We start from the raw sequence: 16690 nt of genomic DNA on the forward strand, positions 1-16690 counted from the left end.
GAACTGGGTGAAAGTGTTGTGGTCAGATGAGACCAAAATGGAGCTCTTTGGCATCAACTCAAAGAGCTCTGCCTATGACCCCAAGAACACCATCCCCACCGTCAAACATGGAGGTGGAAACATTATGTGTGTGTTTTTCTGCTAAGGGGACAGGACAACTTCACCGCATCAAAGGGACGATGGACGGGGCCATGTACCGTCAAATCTTGGGTGAGAACCTCCTTTCCTCAGCCAGGGCATTGAAAATGGGTTGTGGATGGGTATTCCAGCATGACAATGACCCAAAACACACGGCCAAGGCAACAAAGGAGTGGCTCAAGAAGAAGCACATTAAGGTCCTGGAGTGGCCTAGCCAGTCTCCAGACCTTAATCCCATAGAAAATCTGTGGAGGGAGCTGAAGGTTCGAGTTGCCAAACGTCAGGCTCGAAACCTTAATGACTTGGAGAAGATCTGCAAAGAGGAGTGGAACAAAATCCCTCCTGAGACGTGTGCAAACCTGGTGGCCAACTACAAGAAACGTCTGACCTCTGTGATTGCCAACAAGGGTTTTTCCATCAAGTACTAGGGCGGCAGGTGGGTTTGTGCCCATAGGCGACGTTGTTGCCGGTGATGTCTGGTGAGGACCTGCCTTACAACAGGCCTACAAGCCCTCGGTTCAGCCTCTCTCAGCCTTTTTGCGGACAGTCTGAGCACTGCGGGAGGGATTGTGCGTTCCTGGTGTAACTCGGGCAGTTGTTGTTGCCGTCCTGTACCTGTCCCGCAGGTGTGATGTTCGGCTGTACCGATCCTGTGCAGGTGTTGTTACACGTGATCTGCCACTGCGAGGACGATCAGCTGTCCTTCCTGTCTCCCTGTAGCGCTGTCTTAGGCATCTCACAGTACGGACATTGCAATTTATTGCCCTGGCCACATCTGCAGTCCTCATGCCTCCTTGCAGCATGCCTAAGGCACACGCAGATGAGCAGGGACCCTGGGCATCTTTCTTTTGGTGTTTATCAGAGTCAGTAGAAAGGCCTCTTTAGTGTCCTAAGTTTTCATAACTGTGACCTTAATTGCCTACCATCTGTAAGCTGATAGTGTCTTAACGACCGTTCCACAGGTGCATGTTCATTCATTATTTATGGTTAATTGAACAAGCATGGGAAACAGTGTTTAAACCCTTTACAATGAAGATCTGTGAAGTTATTTTGATTTTTATGAATTATCTTTGAAAGACAGGGTCCTGAAAAGGGGACGTTTTTTTTTTTTACTGAGTTCATGTATATTATTTTACTTCTCTAGGGAGATAATTATTATTTGGATAACCTTATTTACTATTATATATTGATTTTTACCTTACTTTTTTTCACTCTTTATGCGATGCGCAATGCAGCAAACACTGGAAGAAAAATTATAATGATCATTTAATTACCACAGTGAATTGATGTAATGTTTGTTTATGTGTCAATTAATCCCATAAGGGATGGGCTGCCAATTGGCGATTTGACACGAAAATAAAATGTCATTCAGTCATTCATTCATTCATTCATACAGCAGGTCAGTACACCGACATACTGTTATATAGAGTTATAGATATATATTAATAGATATACCCAGTGACTCTCCCTACCAGCTCTGGAGGGCCACCTCTTACAGCAGGTTACTTGGTGTGTAGGCTTTTGTTCCAACCTGTGTTTTCTGCATGCCACAAAACGGTGTTAGCCTGCTGAGCTAAGCTAAAGCCTAGGCATTAGCCGGGGGACACAATGTAAGTCGTCAGGTCTCAGGCAAGGTTGAATCATCATGCAAATGAGGTTCAGAAGCGTCTCTGTTAGAGGAGCTTTACATAATGTGTGTGCTTGTTGTGTTCCAGGAAAGACTACTCCGGGGAGTACACAGTGTTTCTGATCCCCTGTACCGTGCAGCCAACCCAACCATGGACCGACCCTGGAGACAAGCCTCTGTCCTGCACAGCCCACGCCCCAGAGAAGTATGTCCCTCCACAGCCTCCATACACTACTTAGTGAGGGCCCCAGAGAAGTATGTCCCTCCACAGCCACCATACACTACTTAGTGAGGGCCCCAGAGAAGTATGTCCCTCCACAGCCACCATACACTACTTAGTGAGGGCCCCAGAGAAGTATGTCCCTCCACAGCCTCCATACACTACTTAGTGAGGGCCCCAGAGAAGTATGTCCCTCCACAGCCACCATACACTACTTAGTGAGGGCCAAATAGAAGTATGTCCCTCCACAGCCACCATACACTACTTAGTGAGGGCCAAATAGAAGTATGTCCCTCCACAGCCACCATACACTACTTAGTGAGAGCCCCAGAGAAGTATGTCCCTCCACAGCCACCATACACTACTTAGTGAGAGCCCCAGAGAAGTATATCCCTCCACAGCCACCATACACTACTTAGTGAGGGCCAAATAGAAGTATGTCCCTCCACAGCCACCATACACTACTTAGTGAGGGCCAAATAGAAGTATGTCCCTCCACAGCCACCATACACTACTTAGTGAGGGCCATACACTGTTACCATGCTCCTATCTAGACACTGTTACCATGCTCCTATCTAGACACTGTTACCATGCTCCTATCTAGACACTCTTGCCATGCTCCTATCTAGACACTGTTACCATGCTCCTATCTAGACACTGTTACCATGCTCCTATCTAGACACTGTTACCATGCTCCTATCTAGACACTCTTGCCATGCTCCTATCTAGACACTGTTACCATGCTCCTATCTAGACACTGTTGCCATGCTCCTATCTAGACACTGTTACCATGCTCCTATCTAGACACTGTTGCCATGCTCCTATCTAGACACTGTTACCATGCTCCTATCTAGACACTGTTGCCATGCTCCTATCTAGACACTGTTACCATGCTCCTATCTAGACACTGTTACCATGCTCCTATCTATCTACGTTGTGGTGTCCCTCAAGGCTCCACCCTAGGACCCTGCTTCATATGGCCATGCTCTACGTATACGGTAACAACCTGACATTATGTCGTCTCTCCCAGGTTCCAACTACCTATAGCCTTCCAGCAGACCAACCGACCGGTGCCTGTCGTCTACAGCCTCAACACAGAGTTCCAGCTGTGCAACAATGAGAAGGTGTTCATAATGGACCCTGCCGTCGCTGACATGTCCATGGCTGAGATGGACTACAAGGGAGCCTTCTCTATGGGTACAATGACTGTTCCACACACGAGCCACAGGGCAGACTCAAATGAAGTCATCAGGGGAGAACGGGGATAGTTGAGCTATTATTATTTATTTTTATTACCCATTATCTGCATAACCAAAGACAAAATCTTCCCCTACAGGCCAGACGCTGTATGGCAGGGTGCTGTGTATTACAGTAATGTCTCTCTGCTGCCCCTACAGGCCAGACGCTGTATGGCAGGGTGCTGTGTATTACAGTAATGTCTCTCTGCTGCCCCTACAGGCCAGACGCTGTATGGCAGGGTGTTGTGTATTACAGTAATGTCTCTCTGCTGCCCCTACAGGCCAGACGCTGTATGGCAGGGTGCTGTGTATTACAGTAATGTCTCTCTGCTGCCCCTACAGGCCAGACGCTGTATGGCAGGGTGCTGTGTATTACAGTAATGTCTCTCTGCTGCCCCTACAGGCCAGACGCTGTATGGCAGGGTGCTGTGTATTACAGTAATGTCTCTCTGCTGCCCCTACAGGCCAGACGCTGTATGGCAGGGTGTTGTGTATTACAGTAATGTCTCTCTGCTGCCCCTACAGGCCAGACGCTGTATGGCAGGGTGTTGTGTATTACAGTAATGTCTCTCTGCTGCCCCTACAGGCCAGACGCTGTATGGCAGGGTGCTGTGTATTACAGTAATGTCTCTCTGCTGCCCCTACAGGCCAGACGCTGTATGGCAGGGTGCTGTGTATTACAGTAATGTATCTCTGCTGCCCCTACAGGCCAGACGCTGCATGGCAGGGTGCTGTGTATTACAGTAATGTCTCTCTGCTGCCCCTACAGGCCAGACGCTGTATGGCAGGGTGCTGTGTATTACAGTAATGTCTCTCTGCTGCCCCTACAGGCCAGACGCTGTATGGCAGGGTGCTGTGTATTACAGTAATGTCTCTCTGCTGCCCCTACAGGCCAGACGCTGTATGGCAGGGTGCTGTGTATTACAGTAATGTCTCTCTACTGTATGGCAGGGTGCTGTGTATTACAGTAATGTCTCTCTGCTGCCCCTACAGGCCAGACACTGTATGGCAGGGTGTTGTGTATTACAGTAATGTCTCTCTGCTGCCCCTACAGGCCAGAGCTGTATGGCAGGGTGTTGTGTATTACAGTAATGTCTCTCTGCTGCCCCTACAGCCCAGACACTGTATGACAGGATGCTGTGTATTACAGTAATGTCTCTCTGCTGTACGACAGTGTGCTGTGAATTACAGTAATTTCTCTCTGCTGCCCCTACAGGCCAGACACTGTATGGCAGGGTGCTGTGGAACCCGGAGCAGAACCTGAACGCAGCCTACAAGCTGCAGCTGGAGAAGGTGTACCTGTGCACAGGACGGGATGGATACGTGCCCTTCTTCGACCCCACAGGGACTCTGTACAACGAGGGCCCTCAGTACGGCTGCATCCAGCCCAACAAACACCTCAAACACAGGTTCCTGATCCTGGTATGGATATCCATAGAGATGGAAAGAGGGCATGCGTCCTATGTTTGCTATGTCTGCCATGGTGCTGCCCATGCTAATACAAGTTTTGTGGCAATTGTGCCCTCTATCCATCTCTATGATGGCATATTTTCTATTCAACTCCCATGTTCCTCTTATAGTGGTTGGATATATTGGTGATGTTCCAGGTCATCTTTTTCACAGTCACACTGCACAGCTCAGAAGATTTCCATGTCATATTAATGTGCTTCCCTGAGATGCTAAAAACACTTATGATCTGTGCAGTGTGACTGCAATTTTGACAACCTGGAATGCAGCCAGTGCCACTGCTTGCAGAATCCATGTATTCCTTTTAGCAGACACTTTTATCCAAACCGACTTGTATTACAGCGTGCATACTGTACATCATTTGTAAATGTGATCCCTGCGGGAGTTGAACCCACAACCTAGGTGTTGCTTGCGCCATGCTTTTACCAACTGAGTCACATCATTGACTGTGAGGTAGTGACAGTACCCTATGTCACCCAACGTAACAGCCACCCCATGTGACCTGATAGACTGGTTTGGTCAAGTCTCTCAGGGCAAAGTCATGGATTTGAAGAGATTTTAAGACTGTGAGCTATTCAAATAGGAGGAATCTTATTGGTGTACAAATCACTGCTCTGGTATTGTATTGTTGGATCATATTTATGCTATTGTTTACAATAATGGTTGTATGGCAGGCTATTGTCACGAATGCTGGAAACTACACATTTTACTGAAACTACAACTGAAAGTACAACTGAAAGTTCAACCTTTATTTAAGCAATAAGGCCTGAGGGGGTGTGGTATCTGGCCAATATACCACGGCTAAGGGCTGTTCTTATGTGTGACGCAACGCAGAGTGCCTGGACACAGCCCTTAGCCATGGTATATTGGCCATATACCACAAACCACCGAGGTGCCTTATTGCTATTACAAACTGGTTACCAACGTAATTAGAGTAGTATAAATACATGTTTTGTCATACGTGTGGTATACGGTCTGATATACCACGGCTGTCAGCCAATCAGCATTCAGGGCTCGAACCACCCAGTTTATAATGAGATTTAAACAACAATTGTACTAATGTGCTAATGTACTTTCCACATCTACATCTATAGCCCACATCCAGCAGTTAGCTAGCCTTGTTAGCATGTATGCTAGTGTTTGATTTGATAGGGTCCGGATAAGTTGAAATAACGGTGTTGTAACGTCTCTCCTTTAGGATCGGAAGCAGCCTGATGTCTGTGATAGGTACTTCCATGACGTTCCCTTCGAGGCTAACTTTGCATCGGATATAACCGAACTACAGACCATGACAGCCATGCCTGGTGTTGATGGGTTCACCATGAAAGTTGATGCCCTGTACAAGGTCAGTGAAGACAAAGACTTATCCACTTAACTGTAATGATTTATTAATGATAATGTACTGCTTATGAATGCATTATGTATGAGTTCTAAATCTGTTATGAAGGCCTTATGTAGGTACCCTTCAAAAATGTCTTCTTCAGGTTTGAGGGTAACTCTCAGAGAAATAAAACGATTTATCTGATTTATCTCCATGGTAACGCTCTCTCTCTCTCTTTTGATTGACAGGTGGAGGCGGGGCATCAGTGGTACCTGCAGGTGATCTACGTGATTGGTCCAGAGTCCATCTCCGGCCCCAGGATCCAGCGCTCTCTGACCTATCAGCTCACCCACAGCAGCGGCGGGGGGCGGGCTCGCCGGGACCTGGTTGACCGCAGCGGACGCCTCACTCTAGACGAGTCTCTGATCTATGACAACGAAGGCGACCAGACGAAGAACGGAACCAACATGAAGACTCTCCGCCTCGAGGTCTCCGCTGCCTCAACCTTTAACCCCCAGATGGGTGGGTCGGTGGGCGGGGGCGTGGCTGCGCTAACCCTATTGGTCCTCGTCCTGCTGGCTTCCTGTTTACTCTTTAGGAAGTGCCGACAGTCGGCTGGGAAGAAGCCGTCCCAGATGGCGGAGGAGTACCCTCTGAACACCAAAGTAGAGGTGTGTTTGGAGAAGACCCTGGAGAAGAACTTCAGCTCCAAACACTGCACCGTCAGGAACATCAACATCAACCGTAACTACGACAACGTCAACTCCAAGGTCAACAGAGGGGCAAAGGTCAACGGAGGGGCGAAATTCAAGCAGGTCAACCTGGAGGTCAAGCTCCACAACAACCTCCACAACGACGGCACCGAGGTCTGAGGATCCCCTCCACCTCCCACAAGTGTTTCCCCTTGCTAGTTAATTTCCAAGGCGGGGCACCAAAGTTGTCCGTTTAAACCAGTAGAAGTAACATACTCAAGGGGAAACATCTCCCGGAGTGGAGGAGTATTTTATGAGAAATCTAAAAGAAATGTTATTTTCTAAAAAGCGTTTGTTTGTACTTATGGAGTAAGATATTGTTTGTTAATGTATTTTTATATGACCGCGATGAGAGATAAAAGTACAAAGGGAAGCGTAGCAGCGTTTTCAGCGTTTATTCAAATCATTTCAGAACTGGGCTACCTCAGGAATAGGAAAAGGAGTGAACGACTGTCGAACTATGGTGTCATGATTTGAATCTATTTGGGTCTCCTGTCGTTTTATTATTGTTTTCGACTTGTCGTCGTCGTTGAACGACTAGAGAGTTTGGAATCAGTCGGGAGAAATCTGCTGCCTTGTTTTCTCTTTATGTGTCCATGACAACAACAACGCCAAAATGATCAACATCCAGTAGCTCAGGCACTTTGCTCCAGCTTGTCTTGAATCATTTGAATAGTTTAGCGAAAGCTCGGCTGCATTATTTAATTGCAGTACCCCAATATGACCACTATGACGGTTATTAAACACAGTCAGGACCCAATCCTAACGCCACTTTCGTTCATCATTCATTCATTTCAATGGAAGATTTGCACAAAAAACTGTTAGGATACAGGCCTATAGTGTGTTATGGTCTTCTGCCCACAACTAATTGAGTAGTGTGTAAATGATATATTCTCAAGTGCAATTAATCCATGAACACACTCTCTCCTCAAACTAAGGTCTCTGCTTGTGGAACTAAGATCCAGCCTAGTAATATTGTGTGTCTGAAATGACACCCTATCCCCTATACCAACTCCAGTCCTCCAGTACCACCAACAGTACTGGAGGACTGGAGTTGGGCTGTTGGGAGTACTGGAGGACTGGAGTTGGGTTGTTGGGAGTACTGGAGGTCTGGAGTTGGGCTGTTGGGGGGTACTGGAGGACTGGAGTTGGGCTGTTGGGGGGTACTGGAGGACTGGAGTTGGGCTGTTGGGGGTACTGGAGGACTGGAGTTGGGAAACATTGATCTATACTTTATAGTGCACCACTGGGTCCTGGACAAAAGTAGTGAACTAGGGAATAGGGGGTGTTTTTCTGCATTTACACAGGCAGACAATTCTGATCTTTTTTTTCCACTAATTGGTCTTTTGACCAATCACATCAAATGTTTTCACATCAGATCTTTTTCAGAGTTGATCTGATTGGTCAAAAGAACAATCAGTGAAAAAAGATCAGAATTGGGCTGCCTGTGTAAAAGCAGCCACTATGTATTTTAGCTCAAAAGCTTTCCATAAGTGCCATTACATGCAGTACTGTCTCATGCATTTCCAAATCCATACAAATCGTCCAAAGTGTTTTCACCAAGGGTAAAGAGTGGAATTCCATCGGTGAATGATTGTAAAATCCATCTGATTCAGATAAAGAGAAAAACTGGTGTTTCCATCGACTTTGTGCACTATAGAATGCTGCTACTGCAGATGATATAGCCTAGCTAGGTTGGTGCCCACCCAGCCACCCACCCACCCACCCACACACCCACTCACCCACCCACCCACCCACCCACCCACCCACCCACCCACCCACCCACCCAGCCACCCACCCACTCACTCACCCACCCACCCACCAAGCCACCCACACACCCACCCACCCACCCACCCAGCCACCCACCCACCCACTCACCCAACCACCCACCCACCCACCCACCCACGCACCCAGCCACCCACCCACCCACTCACCCAACCACCCACCCACCCACCCACCCACGCACCCAACCACCCACCCACCCTCCCACCCACCCACCCACTCACCCAACCACCCACCCACCCACGCACCCAACCACCCACCCACCCTCCCACCCACCCACCCACTCACCCACCCACCCACCCACTCACCCACCCACCCACCCACCCACACACCCACCCACCCACTCACCCACCCACCCACACACCCACTCACTCACCCACCCACCCACACACCCACACACTCATCCACCCACCCACCCACCCACACACCCACTCACTCACCCACCCACCCACCCACCCACCCACTCACCCACCCACCCACTCACTCCCATTGGATGCGGCTGTAGCCTTGTGATTATTACTATAACAGAATTGATTTCTTGTTTTTTTAATTTGGACATGTTACGGTTAAATTGTAATATTTTATACAAGATGTGTGTCTGTTTTATTTTATGCCTTGCCTTCATTGTGCCAAAATACCCCAAATGCCTCAGTTATATATATATATTTTTTAATGTGCATACAAGTTCAATCCCACAACACTATGACCGCATCCCAAAAGGCACCCTATTCCCTATGAAGTGCACTATTTTTGACAATAGGACACTATATAGTCATAAGGGTGCCATTTGGGACATGTTGATATTGCAGTATGCATTATTATCATGTTATTACCCATATCATGTTATTACCCATATCATGTTATTACCCATATCATGTTATTACCCATATCATGTTATTACCCATATCATGTTATTACCCATATCATGTTATTACACCATATCATGTATTACCCATATCATGTTATTACCCATATCATGTTATTACCCACATCATGTTATTACCCATATCATGTTATTACCCATATCATGTTATTACCCACATCATGTTATTACCCATATCATGTTATTACCCATATCATGTTATTACCCATATCATGTTATTACCCATATCATGTTATTACCCATATCATATAATCAATTTTTTCCATCATCTGTAAGAATGATGTGTAGCATTTGTGGTGTGTGAATTATTGATTGATTGATTATGACACATGACTACTGCAGCACAGCATCCCACAGCACTGAATGTTCTGCAGAAAACCATTTTGTGGGGCACTGATTTGTCAATAGCTCTCTCTCGCTCTCTCTCTCGCTCTCTCGCTCCCGCTCTCTCTCGCTCCCGCTCTCTCTCGCTCTCGCTCTCTCTCTCTCTCTCTCTCTCTCTCTCTCTCTCTCTCTCTCTCTCTCTCTCGCTCTCACTCACTCTCTCTCTCTCGCTCTCTTTCTCTCTCTCTCAATCTGTCTTTAATTTCATAGAACAGTGTGCCTATCAAAAAAACAGTGGGAAGTTGGAGATTTTTTGGTGCTATCATTTGTGGAAATAATTCCAATGCTATCAATACGATGCCTGTATTCTGTGCCTTTTTAGTAATAAAAATGTTAAACACATGCTTGTATATTCCTTGCTAACTGGGTTGTTTCTGTAAGGCCAGTCAAACCTGATAGTGTCCCAGGTTTAACTAGTAGTCAGTCTTTTTATGGTAATGACAAACTATCCGTCTGTTGCAGGAAGGAGCTACAGACCTACAATACAGTTTTACTACTAAAAGTCCATTCCCCCCAAGGGGCTTTGGCGTATCCTATGCTTTTGGAATGTTGCATATGTTCAAACCACAAACATGATTTTTCCTTTGAGGGATTGTAAAAAAACCTGGTTTGCAATGTTTGCTGAGTAACCATTCATTCTCAAATATCCATGTACCCATCTGCATCTGTGCAAGCTTTATTAAAAACCAATATGAGATATGAGTCTCCCCGAACCATGGATATTTGAGAAGAGTAGGCCTACCCACTGGTGAAAAAATGGTTGAATCAATGTTGTTTCCACATCATTTCAACCCCAAAAATCTATACTATGACGAATCAATGTGGAAAACTGATTGGATTTGATAAAAAGTCGTCAACGTAAAGGAAGTATGACTTAACCTAAATCCAATGACATGGTCAAATTTTTTGTTGATTTCATGTTGAATTCACGTTACTTGAAATCAAAACTAGATTGAACTGACGTCTGTGTATTGTGTAACAGTGTTCTAGATTAATATACAGGGTAACAGTGTTCTAGATTAATATACAGGGTAACAGTGTTCTAGATTAATATACATGGTAACAGTGTTCTAGATTAATATACAGGGTAACAGTGTTCTAGATTAATATACATGGTAACAGTGTTCTAGATTAATATACAGGGTAACAGTGTTCTAGATTAATATACAGGGTAACAGTGTTCTAGATTAATATACATGGTAACAGTGTTTTAGATTAATATACAGGGTAACAGTGTTCTAGATTAATATACATGGTAACAGTGTTCTAGATTAATATACATGGTAACAGTGTTCTAGATTAATATACAGGGTAACAGTGTTCTAGATTAATATACAGGGTAACAGTGTTCTAGATTAATATACATGGTAACAGTGTTCTAGATTAATATACAGGGTAACAGTGTTCTAGATTAAAATACATGGTAACAGTGTTCTATATTAATATACAGGGTAACAGTGTTCTAGATTAATATACAGGGTAACAGTGTTCTAGATTAATATACAGGGTAACAGTGTTCTAGATTAATATACAGGGTAACAGTGTTCTAGATTAATATACAGGGTAACAGTGTTCTAGATTAATATACATGGTAACAGTGTTCTAGATTAATATACAGGGTAACAGTGTTCTATATTAATATACATGGTAACAGTGTTCTAGATTAATATACAGGGTAACAGTGTTCTAGATTAATATACATGGTAACAGTGTTCTAGATTAATATACATGGTAACAGTGTTCTAGATTAATATACAGGGTAACAGTGTTCTAGATTAATATACATGGTAACAGTGTTCTAGATTAATATACATGGTAACAGTGTTCTAGATTAATATACAGGGTAACAGTGTTCTAGATTAATATACATGGTAACAGTGTTCTAGATTAATATACAGGGTAACAGTGTTCTAGATTAAAATACATGGTAACAGTGTTCTATATTAATATACAGGGTAACAGTGTTCTAGATTAATATACAGGGTAACAGTGTTCTAGATTAATATACATGGTAACAGTGTTCTAGATTAATATACACGGTAACAGTGTTCTAGATTAATATACAGGGTAACAGTGTTCTAGATTAATATACATGGTAACAGTGTTCTAGATTAATATACAGGGTAACAGTGTTCTAGATTAATATACATGGTAACAGTGTTCTAGATTAATATACAGGGTAACAGTGTTCTATATTAATATACAGGGTAACAGTGTTCTAGATTAATATACATGGTAACAGTGTTCTAGATTAATATACATGGTAACAGTGTTCTAGATTAATATACAGGGTAACAGTGTTCTAGATTAATATACATGGTAACAGTGTTCTAGATTAATATACAGGGTAACAGTGTTCTAGATTAATATACAGGGTAACAGTGTTCTAGATTAATATACAGGGTAACAGTGTTCTAGATTAATATACAGGGTAACAGTGTTCTAGATTAATATAAATGGTAACAGTGTTCTAGATTAATATACAGGGTAACAGTGTTCTAGATTAATATAAATGGTAACAGTGTTCTAGAATTGCACTTCTGACATGGTACCATTACTATTCAACATTTTAAATCAGCATTTTGATGATTCAAACAAAAGTGATTCAGCAAAGTCTCGACGAAGAAGCACATTAGTCTACGGCATGTATTAAACATAAACCTGTTTAACAGGTAAGCCTCTGTTCTCCAGGGGATGACGTCACATCCTCATTGGGAAGCACAGGGAGGCTACACCTCAGCTCAGGTAAAGGTGTGGCACTGTGTTGTAATACGCGGAAGGTTTCTGCTGCTGCCTACTGTGTTGAGTGGTAGCTAAACTTCAGGTAAGAATCATTACAATACATTTATTTTTGCGAGATTGTTTTGTCTTATGAATAGGATATACTGTAGACGGATGTTGTGTATTGACGTGCGTTAGGAGTGATTTCATGCACTGTTTTATGAAAATGTGATGTGATTGATCTTGCCTATACCTGACACTGAGATCGACTCGACTGCTGAATACGGTTTTTGATCTGCAATCCTTTTGACATTGCTCTGATGAATTCTATTGTATTCTATTCTATTGTATTTTATTGTATTCTATTGTATTTTATTGTATTCTTGTCAAGGGCTGATGTAATGTGGTGTGGGAGTCAGGCGCAGGACACCGAAGCTTAGTCCAACAGTCTTTACTAGTGAAACACTAGGCAAAATACAATAACGGCCTCAACACAAAACAGAGGCGAGCGATTACGCAAACTGTGCGTAAAACAACGAAAACAACAAACATAGAGAAACACGCAGCACTAACGGACAGGCGTAACAATAACACACAAACTAACCAACACAAAGCAGGCAACTTATAGGACACATAATCAGACACAAACGGACACAGGTGCAATAGACAGACAAAACCAATCTAACATCGAAACATCTAACGGTGGTAGCTAGTACTCCGGGGACGGCGAACGCCGAAGCCTGCCCGAGCAAGGAGGAGGAGCAGCCTCGGCAGAATCCGTGACAATTCTATTGTATTCTATTGTATTTTATTGTATTCTATTGTATTCTATTGTATTTTATTGTATTCTATTGTATTTTTTTTATCTCATTCACTTTTGGTGCTTTAGGCTACTGTGCTCTATCACTTTTTAAAACAGTAATATGGTAAGAGAAGTGGCCTATTTCATAAGAATGTTCTTATCTCACCAGACACGGAGATCACCGGTCCATATCACCATTGAAATGGCAAATGCATGGGTAAGATCACTAGTGGTGTATGATGCATGCGTTGATAATAAAATAGGCAATTCACATGAATACCTTCGGATAACTTTTAAGATAACTTTGCGTAAAGCATAAAACAAACATCTTCTACACTGTACAAAACATTAAGAACACCTGCTCTTTCATTTACATTTACAATTACGTCATTTAGCAGACGCTCTTATCCAGAGTGACTTACAAATAGGTGCATTCACCTTATAGCCAGTGGGACAACCACTTTACAATGAATTTTTTATTTTTTATTTTTTATTTTTTTTTGGGGGGGGGGGTGTGGGTTGGAGTAAAGGGGGGGGTTAGAAGGATTACTTTATCCTATCCCAGGTATTCCTTAAAGAGGTATTGACATACACTGACCAGGTGAATCCAGGTGAAAGCTATGATCCCTTATCGATGTCACTTGTTAAATCCACTTAGATCAGTGTAGCTGAAGGGGAGGAGACAGGTTAAAGACGGGGTTTTAAGCCTTGAGACAATTGAGACTTGGATTGCTGGTTCTAATCCCCGAGCCGACTAGGTGAAAAATCTGTCGATGTGCCCTTGAGCAAGGCACTTAACCCTAATTGCTCCTGTAAGTCGCTCTGGATAAGAGCGTCTGCTAAATGACCAAAAAAAAAAAAAGATTGAAGTGCCTTTGAACGGGGTATGTTAGTAGGTGCCAGGTGCACTGGTTTGAGTGTGTCAGGAATTGCAATGCTGCTGGGTTTTTCACGCTCAACAGTTTCCCGTGTGTATTATGAATGGTCCACCACCCAAAGGACATCTATCTAACTTGACACAACTGTGGGAAGCATTGGAGTCAACATGGGCCGGCATCCCTGTGGAACACTTTCCACACCTTGTAGAGTCCATGCCCCGACGAATTGAGGCTGTCCTGAGGGCAAAAATGATATTTTTTTCAATATTAGGAAGGTGTTCCTAATGTTTTGTACACTCTGTGTATATTTACAATGTGCAAATAGACAGTAGTCGAGGGCTAGGCCACCTCAGTTTTAATAAGCATAAAACCCCTTTAGCGAACAATAGCACAAACTTGTGACTCACTGGCTGTGTGTCTGTATCTCTGCCCGCTTCTGTACTATTGAATGACCTGGAAGGTCTCATGGACTCCCCAACCTAATGCAACATTTACCTGTTCTCACATTGATAGAAGTTGAGTGTCACTGTTTTCATTTGTGAAATATGAATATATAAGCTGGTTTATTTTGTGTGCAGACCGGGGAGAGAGGGAGCATCAAGCCCAAGGCAGATTTCAACGCAAAGGATGACGCTGTGGCTCTCAGCAAGGCCATGAAGGGACTAGGTAACGAATACTGGCCTTTCTAGAACAGACCTGGGTTCAAATACTGGCCTCTTCTAGAACAGACCTGGGTTCAAATACTGGCCTCTTCTAGAACAGACCTGGGTTAATATACTGGCCCCTTCTAGAACAGACCTGGGTTCAAATACTGGCCCCTTTTAGAACAGACCTGGGTTCAAATACTGCCCCCTTCTAGAACAGACCTGGGTTCAAATACTGGCCCCTTCTAGAACAGACCTGGGTTCAAATACTGGCCTCTTCTAGAACAGACCTGGGTTCCAATACCGGCCTGTTTTAGATCTCTCAAATACTGGCCTGTTTTAGATCTCTCAAATACTGGCCTTGTTTTAGATCTCTCAAATACTGGCCTTGTTTTAGATATCTCAAATACTGGCCTGTTTTAGATCTCTCAAATACTGTCCTTGATTTAGATCTCTCAAATACTGGCTTGTTTTAGATCTCTCAAATACTGGCCTGTTTTAGATCTCTCAAATACTGGCCTTGTTTTAGATCTCTCAAATACTGGCCTGTTTTAGATCTCTCAAATACTGGCCTTGTTTTAGATCTCTCAAATACTTGCCTGTTTTAGATCTCTCAAATACTGGCCTGTTTTAGATCTCTCAAATACTGGCCTGTTTTAGATTTCTCAAATACTGGCCTGTTTTAGCTCTCTCAAATACTGGCCTTGTTTTAGATCTCTCAAATACTTGCCTTGTTTTAGATCTCTCAAATACTTGCCTGTTTTAGATCTCTCAAATACTGGCCTGTTTTAGATCTCTCAAATACTGGCCTTGTTTTAGATCTCTCAAATACTGGCCTTGTTTTAGATCTCTCAAATACTGGCCTTGTTTTAGATCTCTCAAATACTGGCCTTGTTTTAGATCTCTCATTTGCTTCAGCCTGCTTGGAGTGCCAGGTGGGATTATTCTATTGGTTCCAGTGCAACAGGCAAGCTCGCTCAAGCACATTTAAAGTATTTTAAATGAAATCAAATAGTTCTTATAGAGACAATCCCTAATCCTTTCTGGTGCGTGTGTGGATCAGTTCTGTTGTATAGCCAACCAGCCTTGTTGGATTTGTCTGCAGGTACAAACGAGAAGACCTTAATAGATGTTCTAACTCAGAGGAGTAGTAGTCAACGTCAGCTCATCTGTAAAGCTTACCAAGAAGCAACCGGCAAGGTAAGAACTCAACACTTTCTACCAGGGTCACAACTCTCTTTCTCCCTCTCCTTATGTCTCTCTCTCTCTCTTTCTTTCTTTCTGTGTGTGTATGTGTGATCACTTGTCTACCTGTCTTCCTGTAGACTCTGGTGGAGGACTTAGAAGGGGACACCCATGGTCACTTTGAGGACCTGCTGGTTGCGCTGGCCACGCCCCCTGCCGTCTATGACAGCCAGGAAGTCGCCAAGGCCATTAAGGTGAGCTAGCTTTAGAACGTCCTTTTTCTTGCCTCCCTAAACAAATAATTTCTTAATTTAACTTCATTTGTACTCAACACTAACACCAGAATAATGTGTTGCAGGGAATTGGGACTAAAGACAGTGTCTTGATAGAAATCTTCGCCTCAAGATCCAACAAACAAATTAAAGAGCTGTCTGATGCCTATTTAAAACGTAAGAATTGATCATAACCAATCAGTATAATCATTGCTAGGATCAGTTGTGTGTTTCAACCAATCAATTCAATGACACAGTACCTAGACAGAGATGACATCATCAGATGATAAGATTATTTGATAGTTGACCTGGAGACAGGTTTACATTGCAACAGATTTTCTTTCATAGAAACTGAGAGGAAGTTGACCTTGGACCT

General features: G+C 43.6%; 2 protein-coding genes across 2 annotated transcripts in view; both read left to right on the top strand.

Annotated features, from left to right (window-relative positions):
• Positions 1–6883, top strand: part of LOC311115891 (extracellular matrix organizing protein FRAS1-like) — a gene marked incomplete at both ends in the record, with an annotated part of 33573 nt that extends 26690 nt beyond the window's left edge. Inside the window, 5 exons of the mRNA XM_084191014.1 lie at positions 1854–1970; positions 3016–3182; positions 4440–4645; positions 5889–6035; positions 6260–6883. Of these exons, the coding sequence (XP_084047140.1) occupies positions 1854–1970; positions 3016–3182; positions 4440–4645; positions 5889–6035; positions 6260–6883 (1261 nt within the window). The remainder of the gene's footprint in view (positions 1–1853; positions 1971–3015; positions 3183–4439; positions 4646–5888; positions 6036–6259) is intronic.
• Positions 6884–12556: 5673 nt separating this feature from the next.
• Positions 12557–16690, top strand: part of LOC311115892 (annexin A3-like) — a 7920-nt gene continuing 3786 nt past the window's right edge. The window contains exons 1-7 of the mRNA XM_084191015.1: positions 12557–12636; positions 13505–13552; positions 14792–14879; positions 15963–16057; positions 16183–16296; positions 16401–16491; positions 16663–16690. The exon at positions 16663–16690 is cut by the window's right edge and continues 52 nt beyond it. Coding sequence (XP_084047141.1) covers positions 13538–13552; positions 14792–14879; positions 15963–16057; positions 16183–16296; positions 16401–16491; positions 16663–16690 — 431 coding nt within the window. The 5' untranslated portion in view covers positions 12557–12636; positions 13505–13537. The remainder of the gene's footprint in view (positions 12637–13504; positions 13553–14791; positions 14880–15962; positions 16058–16182; positions 16297–16400; positions 16492–16662) is intronic.

This window comes from Coregonus lavaretus, assembly GCF_964263955.1.
Source record: "Coregonus lavaretus genome assembly, contig: HAP1_SCAFFOLD_2295, whole genome shotgun sequence".
Taxonomy (NCBI): Eukaryota; Metazoa; Chordata; class Actinopteri; order Salmoniformes; family Salmonidae; genus Coregonus; species Coregonus lavaretus.